The 24,360-nt window shown below is 40.8% G+C and overlaps 1 protein-coding gene across 3 annotated transcripts in view; it reads right to left on the bottom strand.

The window, feature by feature from the left end:
• aspscr1 (ASPSCR1 tether for SLC2A4, UBX domain containing) overlaps nt 1-24,360 on the bottom strand; it is a 311,330-nt gene that overhangs the window by 134,029 nt on the left and 152,941 nt on the right. For all 3 annotated transcript variants that reach the window (XM_072242323.1, XM_072242324.1, XM_072242325.1), the window contains 4 exons: nt 22,180-22,248; nt 15,326-15,465; nt 6,726-6,807; nt 4,495-4,561 (listed from right to left, as the gene is read on the bottom strand). In XM_072242323.1, the coding sequence (XP_072098424.1) occupies nt 4,495-4,561; nt 6,726-6,807; nt 15,326-15,465; nt 22,180-22,248 (358 nt within the window). The remainder of the gene's footprint in view (nt 1-4,494; nt 4,562-6,725; nt 6,808-15,325; nt 15,466-22,179; nt 22,249-24,360) is intronic.

Raw genomic sequence — 24,360 nt, 5'->3', positions numbered from 1 at the left:
TTTTCTGCTCAAAGGCAATAGCATAACAGGCCATAATAGAGCCAATCAGCATACTTTCCACCACACTTCTATAGAAGTTTGCCAAGGTTTCTGATGACAAGCCGACTCTCCACAGACTCCTGAGGAAGTAGAAGCATCGTCACGCTTTCCTTGCAATTATATTTATATGACGGGTCTAAGACAAGTCCTTGGAGATAGTGACACCCAGGAATTTAAAGTTACTGATCCTTGCTATCTCTGATGATCACTGGCTCATGGACCTCTGGTTTCCATCTCCTGAACTGTACAATCAGTTTCTTGCTGAGTGAGAGGTTGTTGTTATGACACCACTCAGCCAGATTTTCAATATCGCTCCAGTATGCGGATTCATCACCACCTTCGATACGGCCCACAACAGTGGTGTCATCAGCAAACGTGTCTATGTTCGTGTATGGAACCTAGTGTGGGAGCTCCAAAGAACAGAAATGCAAGATGCTGCAGAGAGTTGTAGACACAGCCAGCTCCATAACGGGATCAACCTTCCCCACCATCAAAGGCATCTTCAATAGTCAGTACCTCAAAAAGACAGCATATTGATCATTAAGGGACCCTCACCACCCTCCAACGTGCCCTCTTCTCATTACTAACACCAGGGAGGAGGCACAAGTGCCTGAAGACACACACTCAATGTTTAAGGAACAGATACATTGCTTATAAAAATATCACCACCTTCCCTTGGAAGTTTTCATGTTTTATTGTTTTACAACATTGAATCACAATGGATTTTATTTGGCTTTTTTGACACTGATCAACAGAAAAGGACTCTTTTGTGTCAAAGTAAAAACAGATCTCTACAAAGTGATCTAAATTAATTACAGATAAAAAAAGAAAATAATTGACTGCACAAGTATTCACCCCCTTCAAATCAGTATTCAGTAGATGCATCTTTGGCAACAAATACAGCCTTGAGTCTATGTGGATAGGTTTCTATCAGCTTTGCACATCTGGGCACTGTAATTTTTCCCCATTCTTCTTTACAAAACTGCTCAAGCTGTCGGATTGCAAGGGGATTGTGAGTGAACAGCGCTTTTTAAGTCCAGCCACAAATTCTCAATTGGACTGAGGTCTGGACTTTGACATGGCCACTCCAGGACACGAACTTTGTTTTTAAGCTATTCCTGTGTAGCTTTGGCTTTATGCTTGGGGTCATTGTGTTGCTGGAAAACAAATCTCCCAAGTTTCAGTTCTGCGGCAGACTGCATCAGATTTTCCTCCTGGATTTCCCTGTGTTTGCTGCATTCATTTTAACCTTTACCTTCGCAAGCCTTCCAGGTCCTACTGCAGTGAAGCATCTCCACAGCATGATGCAGCCACCACCATGCATCATGGTAGGGATGGTGTGTTTTTGATGATGTGTGGTGTTTGGTCTGATGGCGAAAAAGCTCAATTTTGATTTCAGCAGGCCATAGAACCTTCTTCCAGTTGACTTCAGAGTCTCCCACATGCCTTCTGGCAAACTCTAGCTGAGATTTCATGTGAGTTTTTTTCAACAGTGGCTTTCTCTTTGCCACTCTCCCATAAAGCTGTGATGAAGACCCAGGCAACAGTGGTTGTATGCAAAGTCTCTCCCATCTCAGCCACTGAAGCTTGTAACTCCTCTGGAGTTGTCATAGGTCTCATGGTGGCCTCTCTCACTAGTCCCCTTCTTGCACAGTCACTCAGTTTTTGAGGTCGCCCTGCTGAAGGCAAGATTTACAGCTGTGTCATTTTCTTTCTCTATCTTGACTGACTTAACTGTATTCCAAGGGATAATCAGTGACTTGGAAATTTTCTTGTATCCATCTCCTGACTTACGCTTTTCAATAACCTTTTCGTGGAGTTGCTTGGAGTGTTCTTTTCTCATCATGGTGTAGTTTTGTCCAGGCTACTGACTCACCAGCAGTTGGATGTGTACTTTTACTATACTCAATTGAAACACCTTGACTGCACACAGGTCTCCAAAAACAGATCTCCATTTAACTAATTATGTGACTTCTAAAACAAATTGGCTGCACCAGTGATCTGGTGTGTCATATTAAAGGGGGTGAATATTTAAGCAATCAATTACTTTGTGTTTTATATTTGTGATTAATTTCGATCACTTTGTAGAGATCTGTTTTCACTTTGACACAAAAGAGTCTTTTTCTGTTGATCGGTGTCAAAAAAGCCAAATTAAATCTACTGTGATTCAATGTTGTAAGACAATAAAACATAAAAACTTCCAAGGTGGGGTGAAAACTTTTTATAGGCACTGTACTTCCCCTCTGCCACCAGATTCCTGAATGGTCCATGAACCCCTCACTATTCCTCTTTAGCACTATTTATTTTTGTGATTCATAGCAATTTTTATGCCACAAAACAACAAATTTCACAACATACATGAATGATAATAAACCTAATTCTGATTCTGATCATTTAAATTGAAATAATTAAATAAAGTCTGGAATTTAAGTAACAACTATCCTCAGTAACGGTAAAATGACTGGGATGTGCTGACCACTTGCCATACCTTGGGAGCCAGCTCTCAGTGAAGGCAGACATCAGTGATGATGTTCACTGTCATCTTTAATGTGCCTATATTATAATACTAATAATTTGGACTATTGAAGAAAATGACATTTGAGGATCAAGTTCTCAGAACAAGCACAAAACATGTTGTCTGCTGTGCAGTAGTGTTCCCTGCCCTCCTTTACGCTTCTGAGACATACAACTGGCATCTCAATTAACTTGAAGATACCGCCAATGTTGTTTCTGCAAAACTTTCCAAGTTCAGTGCAAGGACAAATGAACCAACATCAGTGTCCTTTTATCGGCCAACATGCCCAGCACTGACACCCTACCTACACACAGTTACATCGGACAGACCACATTGTTGTTCATGTTTGATAGTAGACTCCTGATTCAAATGCTATAATCCAAATTGTTAAGGGAAGAGATGTTCAGACAGAGAAAGGTAAGAATTCATGATTGAGGAAATGCAGTGTGCAATGGTGTGGCTAGTGTCTCACAGTTTCAGCAACTCAGGTTGAATCCAGACCACTGGTGATCTCTGTACGGAGTTTGCACATTCTCCTTAAGATGATGTGGGTTTTGTCTGGGTACTCTAGATTCCTCCCACATCCCAAAGATTATAGGAGAATTATTCACCGTACTGGATTCAGAGGGAAATGGGGATGGGCAGCTAATAATGCCAGTGATGTCCATACCCTGCGAATGAACAAACAAACAAATAGAAGGGAGGCTGAAAATCTGGCTGAGGTGCCATAACCACAGCCTCTTACTCAATGTCAGAAAGACCAAGGAGCTGATTATTGACTTCAGGAAGAGGAAACCAGAGGTCCACAAGCCAGTCCTCATCGAAGGATCAGTGGCAGAGAGGGTCAGCAACTTTAAATTCCTCGGTGTTGTTATTTCAGAGGACCTGTCCTGGGCCCATCACGTAAATGCAATAATGAAGAAAGCACAGCAGCACTTCTACTTCCTTAGGAGTTTGCGGAAATTCAGTATGACAAGCAAAACTTCGATAAGTTTCTGCAGGTACGTAGTGGAGAGTATATTGACTGGTTGCATCACAGCCTGGTATGGAAATACCACAGCCCTTGAACAGAAAATCCTACCAAGAATTGTGAGTACAGCCCAGTCCATCACAGGTAAAGCACCTCCCCCCACCACTGAGTGCACCCAGTGCCCTTGAATGGAAAATCCCATAAAATGTAGCGGATATTGCCAAGTGCATCACAGGTGAAGCCCTCCTCACCACTGAGGTCATCTACATGAAATACTGTCACAGCAAAGCAGCATCCATCATCATGACCCCCCACCACCCAGGACATGCTCCCTTCTCACTGCTGCCTTCAGTAAGGAGGTACAGGGACCTCAGGGCTCGCACCACAAGGCTTATGAACAGTAATTACCCCTCAACCATTAGGCTCTTGACCAAAGAAGATAACTTCACTTGCCCCATCATTGAAATGTTTTGACAACCTATAGACTCACTTTCAAGGACTCTGCATCTCACGTTCTTGATACTTATTGCTTATTTATTTATTATTATTACTATTTATCTATTTTTTGTATTTGCACAATTTGCTGTTTTCTGCACTCTGGTTCAACACCCAAGTTGGACAGTCTTTTATTGATTCTGTTATGGTTATTATTCTATAGGTTTGTTGAGTATGCCCACAAGAAAATGAATCTCAGGGTTGTATATGTACTTTGATAATAAATTACTTTGAACTTTGAGGATTTTGGATATGAAGTGAGGAGCCAGATTTGATGTGGGTCTAAAGCTCTGGAGACAGGGAATGAGGTATGTTGAACATGGCACAGACTTTTGCAATAATGGAACTAGCACATGTCTGTACCTTGCGATGTGAACCAATAGAAGACAGATTAAACTTCTTTCCAACATGCAGAATTAGCCCACATGGATATGCATCATAACCAAACTAGAACAAAGCATTATAAATAATTCACCTGTTTCAAGAGGTCTGAAGAAACCCTGTAAGACGTGTCTGTCAGGAAACTGCACTCTCAATACAACCTGTTAGTTCAAAGATAAAAAAAAATGAAATCAAAGTAAAAATGATTTATTTAGCAACATGAAAGAAAAAAAGATTTGAGTAATACTGTGGCATTTTTCTGTAAGCTTTTGATCCAAGTCACTATCTTGATGTTTTCATGTATTTGAGGTACTCCCATGCAGTCCTTTATATGTGAATAAGCCAGTGCAATTCAGATCTGTCACTCTATTCAAAGCAATGATCAAAGTGTGGTTGGTTTTCAATCAGGGAAGAACCCCAACTAATTCCCCAGACCTGGTCGAGAGCAGTTTTCAAAACCAGGCTGACAAACAAAACATTTCAAAGTTGCACAGCGATTCATGTCAAACAGGCAAAGATAAAGACAATGCAGCTCCTGCTCATCTCTCCAACCCTATGTTTTGGCCAATGTGTGTCCTTAAAGTCAACGAAGGAAGGCTGTAGAATAGACTAGTGAAGGACAGTGCTAAGGAGATAGGTCATAAGACAATAATCCTTAAAAGAATAAAAATAAGGAAATTACTAAGAGGAACACATTTTTTTAGATACATTTTCCTGATGAAGGGTCTTGGTTCAAAACATAGGCTCTTTATTCCTCGCTATGGATGCTGCTTAACCCGTTGAGTTCCTGCAGTATCTTGTGTGTGTTGTTCTGGAATTCCAGCATCTGCAGAGTCTCTCGTGTACGTATATTTTAGCTTTTTTTGTGCATTTAGTGATTGAGACACAGCAAAGAGTGTAAAAAAATACAGCCACAGTAAGTTTACTTAAACACGCACTTTACATAAAAGATAATTTTCTCCCTTTCTCCAGATTTGATGTCTTTAATCCACAAATTAATGGGAGACCCCCAGGGTAATGATACTCTAATATTGCCAATCTTTTAACTTCTAACAAAGATCAACTTTAGTTTGGATGCAATATTTAAAACATCATTCTAAATTCATGTCTGCTTGCAACTTTAAATTGCATACTGTTCCTAAAATTATTTAATTTTACCAAATTATTGAACTACTGTGAATGTTTTTATATGAGGATTAAACATGTTTTGCAAATATGATTAGTCGCAGTGGCTTATCCACAACCTTCAGCAGAAAACTTCAAAGTAATTTAGCAAAGGGTCTGGAATATCAGTGGAACGTTACAACTGATACCATTTCAATCTGGCCTGAAGCATTCCACAAAGAACGTTCTCCATAATATCAAACAGACTGGACCGTGTATAACCATGCTTAAACATAGAACCAACAATTCTATTTTTAACCAGATGTTTGCTTTAGTACATTTTAAACTTCATTATTTAATCACCTTTGACAGAGTATACTCGATTCATCTATTTGGTAACAGGATAAAATTGTCAATATTACCATTCAAATACTGTTACTGAGCTTGGATAAATCAATGGTTCAGCTTCTTTCAGCAACTTCAACACTGATAAAACAAAGTGGCTGAGAGGAACAAAAGCTTTTGTTAAGGGCAAAACTAATGTGATCGTCCAAGGAAGATGGGATCACTTAAAAATTACGGTTATATGAAAGAAATAGCAAAAGCACTTCATAATTTTTTTTAAAAGAAAATGTGACTGTATGACAAGATAAAGTGAGATGAACAGACAATGCTGCCACAATTTCCCTATGCATTCTGCATTTGGTTATGTAATCGGGACTAAAAGGTGCCAGGTAGTATATATCACAATGCAATGTTTTAAAATAGAATCCATAGCACATGGTGACAGTGCAGTTTTCACAAAAATATCCATTGGTCAAAAAGCTCTTTCGTTGTGCTGGGGAAGTTACGATGTCATGATGATATACAAGATTTTCTTCTTTGGGGACTGCATTGAAGTTGCCAGCATAAATATTCCACTGGGAGGAAAAGGAATAAAACTTATTTCTATGGTAAATTGCTACCTGCAAGGAGTTGAATTCAAACTGACTAGAAGAATGAATGTATGATCCTTAATATGAATTTGCACTAAAAGGATATTAGAATATGAATCGCTTCACTCCAATGATGCTCTACTAAGTTTGTCAGTCATTTACATGGTGTGGCATTATCTGGCAAGATCAATATTAATTCCTTTTTAAAAAACTAACCCTCAATTAATGGTAGTTATTTACAGCAATGAGATACTACCTTCCTTCAGAAAACAGGACATTCACCAACCTTAGGATAACGTTCCGTCTTTTCCTTCATTTGAGATTCTCTCATAGATTTTGTTAATAATGGAGCCTCTTCATAAAATTGCCTAAGTAAATGGAAGCAATGAAAATCATATTAAGAAATACATTAATATTTACTCTCTCTTGTTAAGATTCAGGCAGCACAGAAAGGAGATTTTAACATGCCAACACGCTGGAGGAACTCAGCAGGTCGGGCAGCATCCATAGAACCGAACAGTCAACATTTCGGGCCGAGACCCTTCATCAGGACTGTAGAGGGAAGGGGCAGAGGCCCTATAAAGAAGGTGGGGGGAGGGTGGGAAGGAGAAGGCTGGTAGGTTCCAGGTGAAAAACCAGTAAGGGGAAAGATAAAGGGGTGGGGGAGGGGAGGCAGGGAGGTGATAGGCAGGAAAGGTGAAGAAGGAATAGCGGAAAACACAATGGGTAGTAGAATGAGGGAGATGAGGTGATAGGCAGCTGGGGGAGGGAGCAGAGTGACATAGGGATAGGGGAAGGGAGGGGGAGGGAATTACCGGAAGTTAGAGAATTCAATGTTCATGCCAAGGGGCTGGAGACTACCCAGACAGTATATGAGGTGTTGCTCCTCCAACTTGAGTTTGGCCTCATCATGGCAGTAGATGAAGCCATGTATGGATATATCCAAATGGGAATGTGAAGCAGAGTTGAAGTGGGTGGCAACCGGGAGATCCTGTCTGTTGTGGCGGATGGAGCAGAGGTGCTCGACGAAGCAGTACCCCAATCTGCGTCGGGTTTCACCGATGTAGAAGAGGCTCCAGCTGCCTATCACCTCCCTCATGGTTCCGCCTCCTTCTACTACCCATTGCGCTTTCCCCTATTCCTTCTTCACCTTTCCTGCCTATCCCCTCCCTGCCTTCCCCCCCACCCCTTGATCTTTCCCCTTACTGGTTTTTCACAGTCTTCTCCTTCCCACCCTCCTCCCACCTTCTTTCTTCCCCCTCCCCTTCAGTCCTGACGAAGGGTCTCGGCCCGAAACGTTGACTGTTCGTTTCCACGGGTGCTGCCCGACCTGCTGAGATCCTCCAGCATGTTGTGCATGTTGCTTTGACCCCAGCGTCTGCAGAGTATTTTGTGTTTAACATGCCAGTCTGGTCCCAACTATACCTCTTCTATAAGTAAGCGCTCAGAGAAAGAAATTTCTATTTTTGGGATACAATTATGCACACAGTAGAAAACTAAAAATAGTCATTGCAATTTTGAATGTATTGATATTAAAGTCATATGTTCATTCAGAAATCATATATCAACCTCAATCAATATTTTGGGACCAGCATCTCAAGCTAAGAAGTGGCTTTGATCTCTTATATGTTGAAAATGTTGCAATGATGAAACAATACGTTCTGGATATGTCTATTGAATGTAATGCATTTTATCTCTCCTTTCATCTACTAAGGTTGTTGAAAGTTAATGAACAGTTCAAACCTGGACTGCTTCTCGTTGTCCTATTGACCTGTGTGCACCTAATGCACAACTACAACTTCTACAATGGGATAGATTTTTTCAGATCTAAATCTGAGTATTTGCGGCTTATTATCCGTCCAAACGCTGACAGAAATAGTGCAGATACACTCTTTTAAACATTTAAGCAACACAAACATGCTCACTCAGAATATAAAACTGTTTGATGGAGCCCAAGATCAGCCTTTGTACCGTTGATGAATACTACTGTAAAGTTAACTTAAAGTGTTTCTCTCAGTAACACAATCTTGTGTCAAAGAAAAATTCTTTTATAGTTCATTAAAGTCATGCTGTTCAAATATTGGGATGCCAGGCCTAATCTTTTCAGCAGTGCATGCGATCAATCATAATCATCAAAGGTGATTTCCATTTCACATCTAATCTCTGAGACGCAATTTGGAACTGCCTAAATATTATGGCATTCTAGAGCAGGGCACAGAATAAAATCACAGACACAAAATGCTGAGGAAACCAGTGGGTCAGGAATCATCCATGAGGGGAATGAACAGTTGACATTTTGGGTTTGAGCTCTTCATCAGGTCTCACCGCTGAAGGGTCTCAGCCTGAAACATATGGTTTACCTGGATTCTGCTGTATTTAATTTCCTGTAATTGACTGCAAATAAATGAATATCAAGGTAGTATATGGTGACATACACATATTTTGATAATAAATTACTTTGAAACATCAGCTGTTCATTTCCCTCCACAGATGCCGCCTGACCTGCTGAGTTCCTCCAGCATTAAGAATTGCTTAAAAATTCTATCATCTGCAGAATCTTTTGTGTCTGCATATAATAGAACCAGAGATTCCTTTGGGTGAACTCTAATATACAGTAACTGAGAAGCTGGTGATATTTATATATCGGTAACAGATACTCAGAACGAGTTACTTTTTGGACCTAATCAAAATGTTCAAATTATATAAAAGCAAAGCACAACTTATTATACAGGTAAGTATTGCATTGATCTACTGGGAACAATGAGAAAATGACTGAAAATTGTTGGGTGAACGATTAGCTTTTGTTGTACTGCAGATCTTGGCTTTTATTAGGCTCTTTGCTATTGCATGCTTGATGAGTGGAGGGCGCTGATGCATTTCTTGCTGAAATAAATGGAGGAAGGGGAGGGACATTGCTTGTGCGTGGGAGTGGGAATGAGGAGGCTTTAGGATTCTAACGTTTTTACTGTCACTCATTCTTTGGGGCACTCTTCTGTTTTTGTGGATGTCTGCGAAGAACAAGAGTTTCAGGATGTACAGAGTATTGTATACATTTCCTTGACATTAAATGAAACTATCGAACTATTGAATTTTTCTTCTTTTGATGAATAAATAATGGCAGGATACCAGGAATATTGCCAGTGCTCCCCTTCCAAATGGTGCCATCTCAGAGGGCAGACAAGACCTCATCTGATAATTTGGCTGACAGTGCAACGAAGAGGCACCTCTACAGCAGGGTTTGAAACCACTCAACCTTCGAATTCAGAGACAAGAGCGCAATACCACAACACAGTTAAGGCTAACAACATGATTAATTCAGATCAGCACTGGTGTGGCAGACTATAATTTATGGAAGCTTGTTGGTGATGAGCTTAGTCAGCATTGTCTGAAGGATCATTTTCACTGGTAACAAGCTGTATGTGCTTGGTGGGTGGGAAGAGGAAGTCAAAGTCAAGTTTATTGTCATACTCACATGTAAGCAGAGATGCAATGAAAAACTTACTTGCAGCAGCATCACAGCCACATAGCATCTTATAAGCAGCATTTACAAGAAAAACATAATACAAACATAAATTATATGACTTTTTTTTTACATGAAACAGAAATATAATTAAAACAAAAAAAATTACCATTTTAGTGCAAAGTGATCATAGTAGTCACAGTGTCACTGAACTGTGGTAGTGACTAGGGTTTTGCTGGTTGGCACAAGAACTGTATGGTTTGAAGGGAAGTAGTTGTTCTTGAACCTAGTTGTGTTGGACTTTAGGCTTTTGTTTCTCATCCCCAATGGTAGCTATGAAAAGATGGTCTGGTCTGGATGGTGGGATCTATAGTCCCTTTTCTTCTGCTGTTTACATCAATTAGGGCTGAAACTAAAATTGCTTGCTCCAGGCTTCTCTTTGAGTAGATTTGGTCAATCTCATCTCCTAGCCACCTCCTCCAATTCTGATTGGGAACCACATGTACAATCCATAATGCTGGTGCTTGGCATTATGTAGTGACAAAACACGTTTATTCCTCATACTAGATTGTTAAAATTCAGTGGGCTGGATCACTCTGATTACTGGCTAATCGTTCTGTAGATGAGCAATAGTTAGCTGCAGATCACTTATCCGTATCTCTCTCATATTTCTGCAAACGCTTACAACAGTGCTGAAATGTGGTATGCACATGAGGTAAGATGCTGGCATACCTGACTTCTCATTCCATCCCTGGAATAGTACATAGATGGAACAATTTGCACAACCCCATTAAAATTAATGTTTTGAATTAACTCATACAAGGCCTCTACTGCCATGATGAGGCTAAACTCTGGTTGGAGGAGCAACACCTCATATACCGTCTAGGTAGTCTCCAGCCCTTGGTATGAACATAGAATTCTCCAACTTCTGGTAATTCCCTCCCCCTCCCTTCCCCTATCTCTATTTCACTCTGCCCCCTCCCCCAGCTTCCTATCACCTCCCTCATGGTTCCACCTCCTTCTACTACCCATTCTGCTTTCCCTTATTCCTTCTTCACCTTTCCTGCCTATCCCCTCCCTCACCCCTTTATCTTTCCCCTTACTGGTTTTTCACCTGGCACCTACCAGCCTTCTCCTTCCCACCCTCCCCCCACCTTCTTTATAGGGCCTCTGCCCCTTCCCACTTCAGTCCTGATGAAGGGTTCCGGCCCGAAACATTGACTGATTGTTTCCATGGATGCTGCTCGACCTGCTGAGTTCCTCCAGTGTGTTGTGAGGTTGAATGAATGTACATGTCCTTATCAAAATTTATTTGCATTTTATGACATCTCCAAAATATTTAGCACAAGATGCCAGAAGGCAGTCTGTAGGCAGAGCGCTAACTTCCACCCGCTGCAGCTTGCTCCACTTCCAGCATTAGCTCCAGTTAGGATGGCAGCAGGTCATGGGAGCTAGGGAGTTTGGGAAAGAAAACAGCGATGTCTTAAACAGTGTCATAGAGCACTACATCATAGAAACGGGCCCTTCATCCCATCTAGTCCATGCCAAACTATTAGTCTGCCTAATTCCTAAAGTCTGCTGGACCACAATCCTTCCATACCCTTCCCATCCATGTATCTATCCAAATTTCTCTTATGCAATGGACCCCACATTGAAACTCATTCCACACTTGCACCACTCTCTGAATGAAGTTGTTCCCCACCTAGGTTCTCCTGAAATATTTCACTTTTCATCCTTAACATCTAGTTCTAGTCCCACCCAACCTCAATGGAAAAAGCCTCCTTGCATTTACCCTGTCTATACCTCTCCTAATTTTGTATACCTCTATCAGATCTCTCCTCATTCTCCTACCCTCCAGGTAAAGTCCTAACCTATTTAACCTTTCTCTATAACTTAGGTTCTCAAGTTCCGACAACATCCTTGTAAAATATTTCAGTGACATATTGACATTATGAAAGAATGCTGGCAGTGTTGAGATGCGTGAAATCAGAAAAATCCCTGCGGCCTGAACAGATATGTTCTAGGTGGTGTGGGAAGGCAGAGATAAAATTGCAGGGACCCTGTCAGAGATTTTGGTATTGGAAGACTGGACAGTAGATAACGCTGTGCCTGTACTTAAGAAGGATTATAAAGACAGGCTAACAAACTGCAAACCACTTGACCATAGATGTCCTCCACACTTGTAGATATCCTACAATGAAACTTGTGTGATCTGGTCCATTTCATGGTCATTAATCCCAACAATGGGAACTTGTTATGCACTGATACCAATTAGCTGATGATTTCTTCATGTTCTGCAGCAACCAAACTTCAAAAGTACTCAATGCACTTTGAGGGATTCTAAAATGGTGCATGATGTGTACTCTATTCCACAAACTACATGGGAAAACAGGAAAATACAAGGGCAGTGAATGGGCATAAAAAGAACTCTCCGAAATTAAGAAAAATCAAATGCAACAGCCTGTTGTATTGCAAGAAAAATAGCAACTGCAGAAACAGAAAGAAAGGTGGCAAAACTCAACAGATCAGGCAGCATTTGTGGTGAGAAAAACAAAGTTTGACATTTCAGGTTCACGACCTTCTAATCAGAAAGATTATATGGGGTGCGTGATTTTATAATTGTATTAAGTAATTAGCTGTTGTAAACTACATTTATACATGTTGGCCATTTGACTTTTCTTTTAAGAGAAGCTCTTTGAAGGGATCTATAAAGCTGCATAAAAATGAATCATGGGGTAATATATGGTGACGTTTTATGTACTTTGAACTGAGTTTAAAAATCCTGAAATCTCAGCTTTTACATATTTCAGTTTGAAAACACTGAACAGTTGAATGAGCTTGATTTGAGATTATGCATCACAGGGATATCAATGGAGTTAGAAATTACAGGTGGCTAAGGTAATGATCTTTTCACACAAAAACATTGTGGACTTCCACCATCTAACAATTGGTAAAAGAATGAAGTGAAGAAAATTTCTGGATATTGAAAATATTTGCTCATTCCTCCTTCATCAAAATCCTAGTAGAAATCACAAGAGTAAAAGATTACAATGACCACATTTTCGATCATCTGATATTTATTTGGCTCTTGATAAAAATAGCAAATTGATTCAGAGGAGAAGATTGTCCTTTGAGGGGAGATGGAGTAGAATTGACTACACTCACAGGAGTTCGGAGGAATGAGAAATGAGGATTTACTGAATCCTAAAAGGCGCTTATAAGATGTCGGGGTGTCCTGGTGGGGGGGGAGGGGGGAGGGTATAGGGTGTAGGAAGGGGCTTGCTTGACCGTTGTTGTGTCTGTTTTGTTGTATGTTTGCTGCATATTGTTCTGCTAAACACTGTCGATGTACTACGGTGGCGCTGGAAGGATGAGGAGATATAGCTGCTCCCAGCACATCCTCAGACTGTGCAAATGATGCATTTCACTGCATGTTTCGATGTACATGTGACTAATAAATCTAATCTTGAATCTTGAACACTTACAGTCTCCTCAGCCTAAATAGTACAAAAAGGGTATTATTTCGCTGTAGGAGGTCTGCCACTAAGGATTGTCAATCTATAGAATTCTCTGTCTCAAAAGGCTGTGAGTGCTCAGTAATTGAGTATAGTCAAAGCCAAGACTGATGAAATTTTGGTGAACAAGGGAATGGGAGGAGATGGGAATCAGAAAAATAGACAAAGTATGGGATTAACCATGATGATACAGAATGGCAGAGTGCAGAAGGCTAGAAGGGGTTTCTGGTCTTCTTACATATTAAACTCAATAATGACTGTTAAAAATCACTGCCCTGTAGCAAGTACAATTCACAAACTCTTTTGTAGTTCTCATCCTGTTTAATCTTCCCTGTTTACATAGCACAACAGAATGCTGATATGCATGTAATTAATGTAAACTCTGTTTACAACTTCAGTCTGGCTGAGATGTTTTCCAACCTTGGGAAATGTGCAAAATGAACCCCAGAATAACATGAGACTGAAATCCAGCAACAGACTTTGTGTTAAATATTAACAGCCATCACAGGTTCAGGGTAAATACTCTTCTGAAAGCCAGTATGATAATATTACTATCTTTTTTTAAATTTTATTTATCACAGTACTGAGCAAGTCTTAGGCATATATATATATATATATATATATATATAGCTAGGGCGCCTAAGACTTTTGCACAGCACTGTAGTAAAATAAAAACAAATTTCACGACATATGTGAGTGATGATAAATCTGATTCTGATATGGGTCTATATTGTGGACTGAGAGTGGGAAGGAGCAGGGAGAGGGGAATCATGGTTGGGAAAAGGGGGAAGGGAGAGATAGGAGCAAGAAGCAACAGAGACATTCTGCAATGATCAATAAACCAATTACTTGGATCAAACAACCTTGCCTGGTGTCTCAGAGCTGGGTGGTGCCAAATTGTTCCTGAAAATACAGTACTGTGCAAAAGTCTTAGGCACATATTTATAGCTAGGATGTCAAAGTCTTTTGCACAGTACTGTAGTTGTCAATATGGAGCAGACAGCGAGTTTGTAGATCTGGCACAAGCAAAGAATGTTGGGAATGACGAGGGTGGAGCACCATGGGAAGAGTGTGGGACAGTTGGCAGAGACGGAGTGTCAGGGGTGGGGGGGGGGGGGAGGGTTGGCATGGGTCCAGATAGACCAAGCCCTGAGACAATAGGCAAGTTCATTTGATTCCAAATAATTGGTTTATCAATCATTACGGAATGTCTCTTTGGTGCTTCCCACTCCCTCCCCTTTCCCTTCCTCTTTTTCCAACCATGATTCCCCTCTCCTTGCCCCCTTCCTACTCTCAGTCCACAATAGAGACCCATATCAGAATAAGATTTATCATCACACATATTTGTCATGAAATTTGATAATTTTGTGGCAGTACAGTGCAATACATAAAATTATTACAGTACTGTACAAAGGTCTTAGCCACCCTAACTATATACTGTATTGTTATATTTCCACAATTTTCTTTTGCTCATGGATGTTTATCTGTCTTTGTGTGTAATTTTTCATTAATTCCATTGTGCTTTTTTCTATCTACTGTGAATGCCAGCAAGAAACTGAATCAGTTAAGTATATGGTGACATATATGTACTTTGATAATAAATTTACTTTGAACTTTGAGTTACAGCACAGTAACAGGCCCAATGAGCCCACATTGCCTGATTACACCCATGTGACCAATTAATCTGCTGAACGTCTCACAGTTATTTTCCAATGAAGAGTGTGTCATTTTTACACCTGAAATTAATTAAGCACAGAAGGTGAGTCTTTCAATTGTTTCACTATTGCATTGTCCTCCTCATTGGATGAATATCTGAGCAATGTTATCTGAAGGGGCTTTTACTTTTACGCAAGGTACAATTGCTTTGCCTGCACAACAGTGTAGATAGTAGGTAGGCAAAGAAAGGATTACCTTTCACTTTTTAGTTGAGCAAACCGTTTTCTAACATCATCGACTGTTACTTGAAAGAATTCATCAGGTAGTTCTTCAAAATCAGGTGCCTCTTGGCTTTTGTTATCCAAATGGTAAACAAGTGCCTCTCTGTCAATGGGCTTGAAAGAAAAAGAAACAAGTTCAGTGAAATCCTAACTACAATGGTGGAGGTGAAATGGTATCACCCTTCAATCTCTGCAGATTCAGTAGAGGAAGCAGGTATAAATATTATTAATTTACATGAAAATTAGGCTGGCTGCCATAACTTCATTTTTTAACAACAGACTTACACTTGAAGGATTGCTACTTAATCTATGTATCATATTAGATCAAGCACTCTCAATCACAGAAGGCTCAACTGAGGATGTACTTATTGAGGTAGTTGGTAAAATTCCATCTTCCGCAGAACATACTGGTGCAATTCTACATTGCCATCATGGAGAGCATCCTCATATCCACCGTTACTGTCTGGTCTGGTGCAGCACCCTCTCACAATACACAAAAACTACAGCAAATTGTCAAGTCAGCAGAAGAGGTCATTGGCTGCAGTTTACCATCACTGCAGGAATTCTGTGTATCCAGGACAAAGAAGCGGGCACAGACACTACCCACCCGGCAAACTGCCTTTTCCAAAAGCTCCCTTCTGGAAAACACTATAAGGCTATTACAACAAAAACTTCACACCATCTTAAAAATTTCAACCTCCTGGCATTTAATCTGACCAACCATTCTAGTTAGCCCAACCCCAACCCCTCCCATACCTATTTACCCATCACTACACTACACTGTAAACACTTTAAATCACCTTCTATAATGCTGTTTACATTGTAAATATTTGTATTTTTTATGCATTTAAGCACATTTTATTCCATATCAGTATTCTAACCTCTAACTTTATTTTTTACATAATTCTTTTTTCCTTGTAATTGTCGACTGTTGCTTTTCATTTCATGTCGCACCCTGACCAACACATCACAGCAAGTTTCTAATGCATGTAAATGTACGGTATTTGACCATAAAGCTGATCCTGGATAAACCCACAACCAACTCCAGAAAGCTGGGTACATGATTTGGGTTGATATTTCTGTGCAATATTGAGGGAGAGGGGAGTCATTCCATTTCCTAGGAGATATTAAACCCAAATACTTTCTGTGCTAAGGTGGGCGATGAGGAATAGAAATCTCCTAAACCTTCCCAATATCCATAATGCATGCAACACCACTAAAAGTGTGTGAACACGCTGTGTCCATACAACAGAATTTCTCATGCTGCAAGTGACTTTTCTTCAAAATGTATTCATGGGCTTTGACTACTGAGATTATGAAAGATGTTAAGCATGTTAAGTCTGTGTGGCTAGGCATAGCTCAAATACCATCTACAAATTTGCTGACGATACAACCATTGTTGGCAGAATCTCAGGTGGTGACAAGAGGGCATACAGGAGTGAGATATGCCAACTAGTGGAATGGTGCCGCAGCAACAACCTGGCACTCAATGTCAGTAAGATGAAAGAGCTGATTGTGGGCTTCAGGAAGGGTGAGATGAAGGAACACATACCAATCCTCATAGAGGGATCAGAAGTGGAGAGAGTGAGCAGCTTCAAGTTCCTCAGTGTCAAGACCTCTGAGGATCTAACCTGGTCCCAACATATTGATGTAGTCATGAAGAAGGCAAGACAGCAGCTATACTTTATTAGGAGTTTGAGGAGATTTGACATGTCAACAAATACACTCAAAAACTTCTATAGTTGTACCATGGAGAGCATTCTGACAGGCTGCATCACTGTCTGGTATGGAGGGGCTACTGTACAGGGCCGAAAAAACTGCAGAAGGTTGTAAATCTAGTCAGCTCCATCTTGGGTACTAGCCTACAACGTACCCAGGACATCCTTAGGGAGCGGTGTCTCAGAAAGGCAGCATCCATTATTAAGGACCTCCAACACTCAGGGCATGTCCTTTTCTCACTGCTACCATCAGGTAGGAGATACAGAAGCCTGAAGGCACACACTGAGCGAGTCAGGAACAGCTTCTTTCCCTCTGCCATCTGATTCCTAAATGGACATTGAAGCTTTGGACACTACCTCAATTTTTTTAAATATGCAGTATTTCTGTTTTTGCACATTAAAAAAAAATCTATTCAATATACATAATTGATTTACTTGTTTATTTATTATGTTTTATTTTATTTATTATTATTATTACTTTCCTCTCTCTCTGCTAGATTATGTATTGCATTGAACTGCTGCTGCTAAGTTAACAAATTTCACGTCACATGCCGGTGATAATAAACCTGATTCTGATTCTGATTCAGCAGTACATGGTTAAAACGTCAAATATTCACCCTTGGTTTCATTTACACTGCTTGATATTCCTTTCAACTTTTAAACTACCTTTGCTTTCCTTTCAAGTTTCTGATATCTGCATTTATACCTACTTTTCTTTCACTCACAATTCAAAGTTCAAATTCCAAATCGGGAAAAATCATCGAAATTTGAAGATTCACTGTGAAATTACTAAAACAAAGGAGCCATGTCAGAATACTTCAAAATAACTAAATTCAACTTGTCAGTATTGAACTCTTTCAATGTTGTGGTATTCAAATTAAATGTTACCAGAGGAATAACATTACATAAGAATCAGACACCCGGATGATAATGTCAAGCCAGCCTTTGTACCGTACACTACGCTATTTACCACGTAATTCACAGAACTCATTTTTGGATTTGTTACTTGAGATGCTGAAATGTACAAGCCCTGAGGAAGGGTCTTCAACATGAAATTTTAACACTCTTTCTCTCCAGAGATGCTGCCTGACCTATCCGAGTATCCATGTGTCACCCCCCTCACCAGGATCTACCCATCACGTGCCAGCTCTTGCTTCACACCTTCCCTCCACCTTCCTTATCGAGGTGAAGGGTCTCAATCTGAAATGACGACCAACCATTTCTCTCCAGAGATGCTGCCTGACCCACTGAGCTTCTTGTTTGTCGCTCCAGACTTCTAGCATCGGCAGTCTCTTGCGTCTCCTATGTCACTTCCACCAATCACCTCCCAGCTTCTGATATCATTCCACCTCTGCTCCCTCCCTCATCTGCTTGTTTCCCCACTCATCTGGATCCGCGGACCACCTGCCAGCGCTTGCTCCTTTCCCTCTACCTTTTTATATTAACTACCTCCCTTTCCTTGCAATCCAGATGGAGGATCTCAGCTAAAATCTCAAGAATCAGGTTTAATGTCACTGGCACACATTATGAAATTTGTTGACTTTGCAGCAGCAATACATAATAGATAAAATTGTGGATTGCAGTATGTATAGTTAAATTAAATAACTCATGAAAAATAGAAAATTAAAAAGTAGTGAGATAGTGTTCATGGGTTCAATCAGATGGCAGATGGCAGATGGGAAGGAGCTGTTCCTGAACCGTTGAGTGTGTGCCTTCAGGCTCCTGTACCTCCTTCCTGATGGTAGGAATGAGAAGAAGGCACGACCTGGGTTACAGGGGTCCTTAATGAAGGACAACACTTTTTTGAGGCAATTCTCCTTGAAGATGTTCCATATTCCAGGGAGGATAGTGCCCATGACGGAAATGACTAATTTACTCCTTTTACAACTCTCTGAGGCCTGTTTTGATTTTGTGCAGTAGCACACCCACCCCATACCAGACGATGATGCAGCCAGTTAGAATGCTGTCCATTTCAATTATCCATTTCCCTAAATGGCACTTGACCCACTGAGCTCCTCCAGCATTTTGCGCATTGCTGCTAAGTACCTCCATTAACCTTCGCTTCATTGCTTTCACATTATTTTCCTTGTTTAAGTTACAAATTGCTTTGTTTGCTGGAACTCAATGGAATAAATAAAACATTTACTTTCAAAAATGGGAGCGTAGTGGTTAGCACAATACTTTACAGTACCAGCAACCCAGGTTCAATTCCCGCCACTGCCTGTAAGGAGTTTGTATGTTCTCCGCGCGGGTTTCCTCCGGGTGCTCTGGTTTCCTCCCATAGTCTGAAGACCTACTGGTCGGGGGTGGGGGGGGGGGGTTTGCTGGCTGTAAGGACTTATTCCACGCTGTATTTCAATAAATAAATAAACAGAAATCAATAAATAAACAGACTTGTCTGCTCATCTAAGTTCCCATTTCCAGCTGAAAGCAATTTTCAAGTGCACTTAAATATAATCGCAGTTTTTATGGATACTTAAAAATGCCATATGCCAATCAGTGGATAGGCATGTTTTGATTTTTTTTTTTTAAACAGATGTATTAATCTGTCTGGGCACGAGCAGCTAAAATTCTCTCAGCAGACCCTCATTGTAGATGAGTCTGACTAGGTCTCACCTGACAAATAATCAGAATGATTTTACCTTGCACTGTTCCAAACATTACACAAAAACACAGAGCCAATGTTATGATTTGAAAAACGTCAAGGCTCACACAGAGTGGTGGGTGTGTGGAAAGTGCTGCCAGGGGTGGTGGTAGAGATAGATACAATAGTGGTATGTAAGAGACTCTGTCCTGATGAAGGGCCTCGGCCCGAAACATCAACTATACCGCCTGGCCTGCTGAGTTCCTCCAGCATTTTGTGTGTGTTGCTAAGAGATTCCTGGATAGGCACATGGATGATAGAAAAATGGAGGGCTATGTAGGAGGGAAAGGTTAGTTTGATCTTAAAGGTCGGCACAACATCAATGTTAAAAGCTTGGCACAGCATAAAGAGTCAAAGGGCCTGTACTGTGCTATAACATTCTAAGTTCTATGTCTGTCAAGCTTTTTTGTTACAACAGTAGTCATAGTCATACTTTATTGATCCCAGGGGAAACTGGTTTTCGTTACAGTTGCACCATAAATAATAAATAGTAATAAAACCATAAATAGTTAAATAGTTATATGTAAATTATTTATGCAGGAAATAAGTCCAGGACCAGCCTATTGGCTCAGGGTGTCTGACCATCCAAGGGAGGAGTTGTAAAGTTTGATGGCCACAGGCAGGAATGACTTCCTATGACGCTCTGTGTCGCATCTCGGTGGAATGAGTCTCTGGCTGAATGTACTCCTGTGCCCACCCAGTACATTATGTAGGGGATGGGAGACATTGACCAAGATGGCATGCAACTTGGACAGCATCCTCTTTTCAGACACCACCGTCAGAGAGAGTTTGTTTTGAAGTATCACATTGCAGTCAGTACTTTCAAGTGTTACATTTTTGAATTATTGGGGCAAATTCAAATCAATTTATATATTCAGAGATAAATAAACTCCACACATCATTGAGCTAAAATCTCAAATCTAAATAGAATTGAGCTGGAAGCATCTCAAATAAAACTTAATTGAAAATGAATCCTGATTTGGAATTAATCCCCGCAATATCCCTGAGATAGCTTCAAGATTATTTATCACGTGCACATCAAAATATACTGTGAAATTTGCATTTACAACCAATACACCTGAGAGTGTGCTGGGTGTTGTGTTTTTAATATTGCAGTAATATTTAAGGGGGGGAGGGGCCTGCCATGCCCTTTTCAGGGCAGCTCGTCCACCTTTGGTCCCCACCTGGCACTCAGCTCTCAACTGTGGCTCCAAGCAGCTGTAATATCGGCAGCGGCCACACCCCGGTAAACCGTCTCGGCAGACGGGCCAAACCGGGTGAGGGTGGCCGACGGGTCTTCGACCCTCGGTGAGGTAGGGGATCTGCCTATCCCAGCGTGTGAAGTCTAGCCCTAGCGGACTGAGTGGAGGAGACCAAATACTGGTCCAACAGTCAGGAAGGCAGGCCCAGCAGGTGTTGTGGAGCGCTAAGAGTACGACAAGACACTTAGACGTCCTGGTCATCCACCGCAGCAGGAGAGGTCTCCAGCCATAATGGTTGTCCGTGCCACTGGATCAAGGTCTCTTCTGCCGAGAGAGTGGGATTGTCCCTGTGCAACGGCTGCTCCACTTCAAACTCCATCACGCACAGGTTTCTAAAGTGTCTTCTTCGGATCCAAAGGACTACCAATAATATTTAAGTAACCCAGTGTATATATATTGGCTGATTAAGCATTCTTGTTCATCTAGATAATTCATTACAGGTTATATGTATAAATACGTGAATTGCATACACTATGACACTACCACGTGATAAGTGCTTCCCTCGGCTAAAGTAAATACCAAGTTAGACTCACATTTGGACACCTGTGCCTTCTTTTGAATTAGTTTAATATATTGAAGCTACAAAACATAACATTGCGGGCAGCCGGCGAGTGTTGCCACACACTCTGATGTCAACAGAACACAGAAGACAACGAGTAATAAAAAAAATGGAGAAACACATTCCGTTCTTGATGTTCTTTTCTTTTTTGTTGTTGGTGCCACTCTCTTTTTGCACTACTTCATGTAATTTTTTAAAACTATTTTTACTGTAATTCTCGCTTTTTATGTACTGCACAGCATCGCTGCCGCAAAACAAAAAAAAACGCATGATATATCAGAGATATTAAACCTGATTCTGATTCCCCTTAGTAAGAGCATCTAGAAATAGTTGGCAAAGTTTCAGAATAAGCAACCGCCAATTTCAGACAGAAGTGAGGAGGAATTTCATCTCTTAAAGATCTGTGGATCTTGGATGGAGACTGACAGATATTAAAACCATAAGGAAGGGATGTACAGACAGAGAGTGGAAAAGTGATATTGTGGCCAACACTGGATCGACTGCACTCCTGAAAGGCAGAGCAGGCTCAAAGGACAGATTGGCCTGTTTCTGTATCTCTTTTGCTTGATATTTGCATTATCGTATCCCAATATTATAGGCTGAACTTGAAGATGCTGCATACCATGCAAACCAGACAGTACCTACCTTCAAATATTCTTTTGCTGTGGATGCTTCAGAGCTCTCCAACTTCAGTGGCCGAATATCATCGGGCTTCTATAAAAGATGAAAGAACAAGATTACAGAATCATCAGCAATACCTACATTCGTTATTTGGACATGCTTTAGAAGTTAAATTCAAACAGATAAACAGGCCTGGGTGGTGCAACTTTAAGAGGAAATTTAGCAGAGAAGATTATAGTACAGTGGGTTAAAATCAGCTTAATTATAGTTTTTCTTGATGAGTAAGGTGTGTCTACATTCCACAGCTCTCCAAAGGCATACCAGTCTCATAATTCTGTGCCTCCTCAAAGCAAGCCAGTGTCTTCATGGTAGTATATTTAGAAGAGACATCATAACTAGGACCATCAATGTAATTCTTTTTATAGACAAAAAAAAATGATTACTAGTGCTTAGGAACCACAGTTGAATAAGTTGTCTTGCCAATAACATAATCCTGAATGAACTCTTGAAGGGAAGACAAACAAACTGGAATTAAAGATCTTAATGTAAGAGTCCCAAGGCTTTGAAACTGTTTTCAAACCAATAGTGAAGGTCTTGAGGGATGGCTTGGGCCAGGGATGGCACTTGGACAAATATGAGCTTGGAGCAGAGTCTCTGAACTCTGTCATGGACTGTGAAAGGAAGAGGGTTAGGCATGAGGCATCCCATGAAAAGCCAAAGCTACAGAAACGTCAACAGAGGCTGCGAAGGCCTCATCTCTGGGAGCATGAGAGGGAGGATCTTCGAAGATGTGCCATACCTGGGGACAACTTGAAAGAATAGCCCAGAACAGAGAGCTCTGGTGAGCTGCTGTCGGCAGGGGTGATGGACTACGAAGAATAAGAAGCAGAGTCTGTGGTACAATTCCAGTAAACCCCCATTCATTAGTCTCATGCCGGCACAAACTCTCTTTCCTTCACAAAAAGCCTCAGTGCCAGGAAACTTCAAATAAATGTTTAAACACAAAATTGAAGGTTGCATCGGTATGTTCTAAAACTTTAAGGACAACTTTTTAATTTCACAAAATACCAGCTCGTTTTAATCTCTTGTTTACTGAATATGGATCACGGTGATTTAGTGCTCAAAGTAAAAGATGCCCTGGTTTAAAATAAAAGATAGAACATTGGCATTAATTATTTAGACATTGTTAGAATTAAGTACAATTCAATGGGCTTCAGGTCAATGCATTAAATACCTGGGCATTAAAACAAGTTTTTAAAATATCCCTAAAGAGCAGTCAAGAAGGCACAGCAGCACCAACATTTTACGAGGAGATTGAGGTGTGCAAGTCTCTCTGCCGCCCATTCTACCAACTTCCTCCAGCAGCACCATCACGTGTCCTGTACGGCTGCATCATTATGTGGTATGGAAGCTGCAAGGCATCAGACTGCAAGACCCCCCAGGGGATAGTAAAAATGCTGAGACAATCACCAGGGTTTCCCTCACTCCTATTTGTGACATTCACTTGGAATATTGTATACAAAGGGCCCAAAGCATTGTTGAGGATCCCTGCCACCCATCCCACCATCTCTTTGACCCACTACCATCGGGAAGGAGGTACATGATCACCAGGACTAGGACTGCCAGACTGGGTAACAGCTTCTTCCCTCAGGCTGTGAGACTAATGACTATCCTGATACTACCAAAGTCTCGCCACTAGGACAGCAATCTGATTACTGTTTATCTGTGTGCTGCACTACATGCATTTTGTATTATATTTATTAACTTTGTGGTAATACTTTGGCTTATGTGCTATGTGTGATATATGTATTGTGGGCATACTGTGGTCTGGAGCAACATTGCTTTGTTTGGTTGTATACATCGAAGTTCAAAGTACATTTATTATCGAAGTATGTATACTATGTACAGCCTTGAAATTTGTCTCCTTACAGGCAGCCACAAAACAAAAAAAAACAATATAGCCCATTTTAAAAAACAGTAATACACCCAATGTGCAGAAGAAAAAAATCATACAAGCAATAATAGTAAGCAAATAACACTCGAAACTGATTGTCACGAAAGTGAGCTCAGAGCCACGAAGCTGGTCGTCACTGCAGCCGATCTAGAAGCCCATTAGTTGCAGTCCACAGCCTCAGTTCAGCACAGAGGCGAGTAAGTCTCACGGAGCAGCAAGTTGAATACTGGCCTGTTCATCACCTCTGGCCC

This window comes from Mobula birostris, chromosome 24, assembly GCF_030028105.1.
Source record: "Mobula birostris isolate sMobBir1 chromosome 24, sMobBir1.hap1, whole genome shotgun sequence".
NCBI classification, from domain to species: Eukaryota; Metazoa; Chordata; class Chondrichthyes; order Myliobatiformes; family Myliobatidae; genus Mobula; species Mobula birostris.
This window is presented reverse-complemented; position numbering and strand designations above follow the sequence as displayed.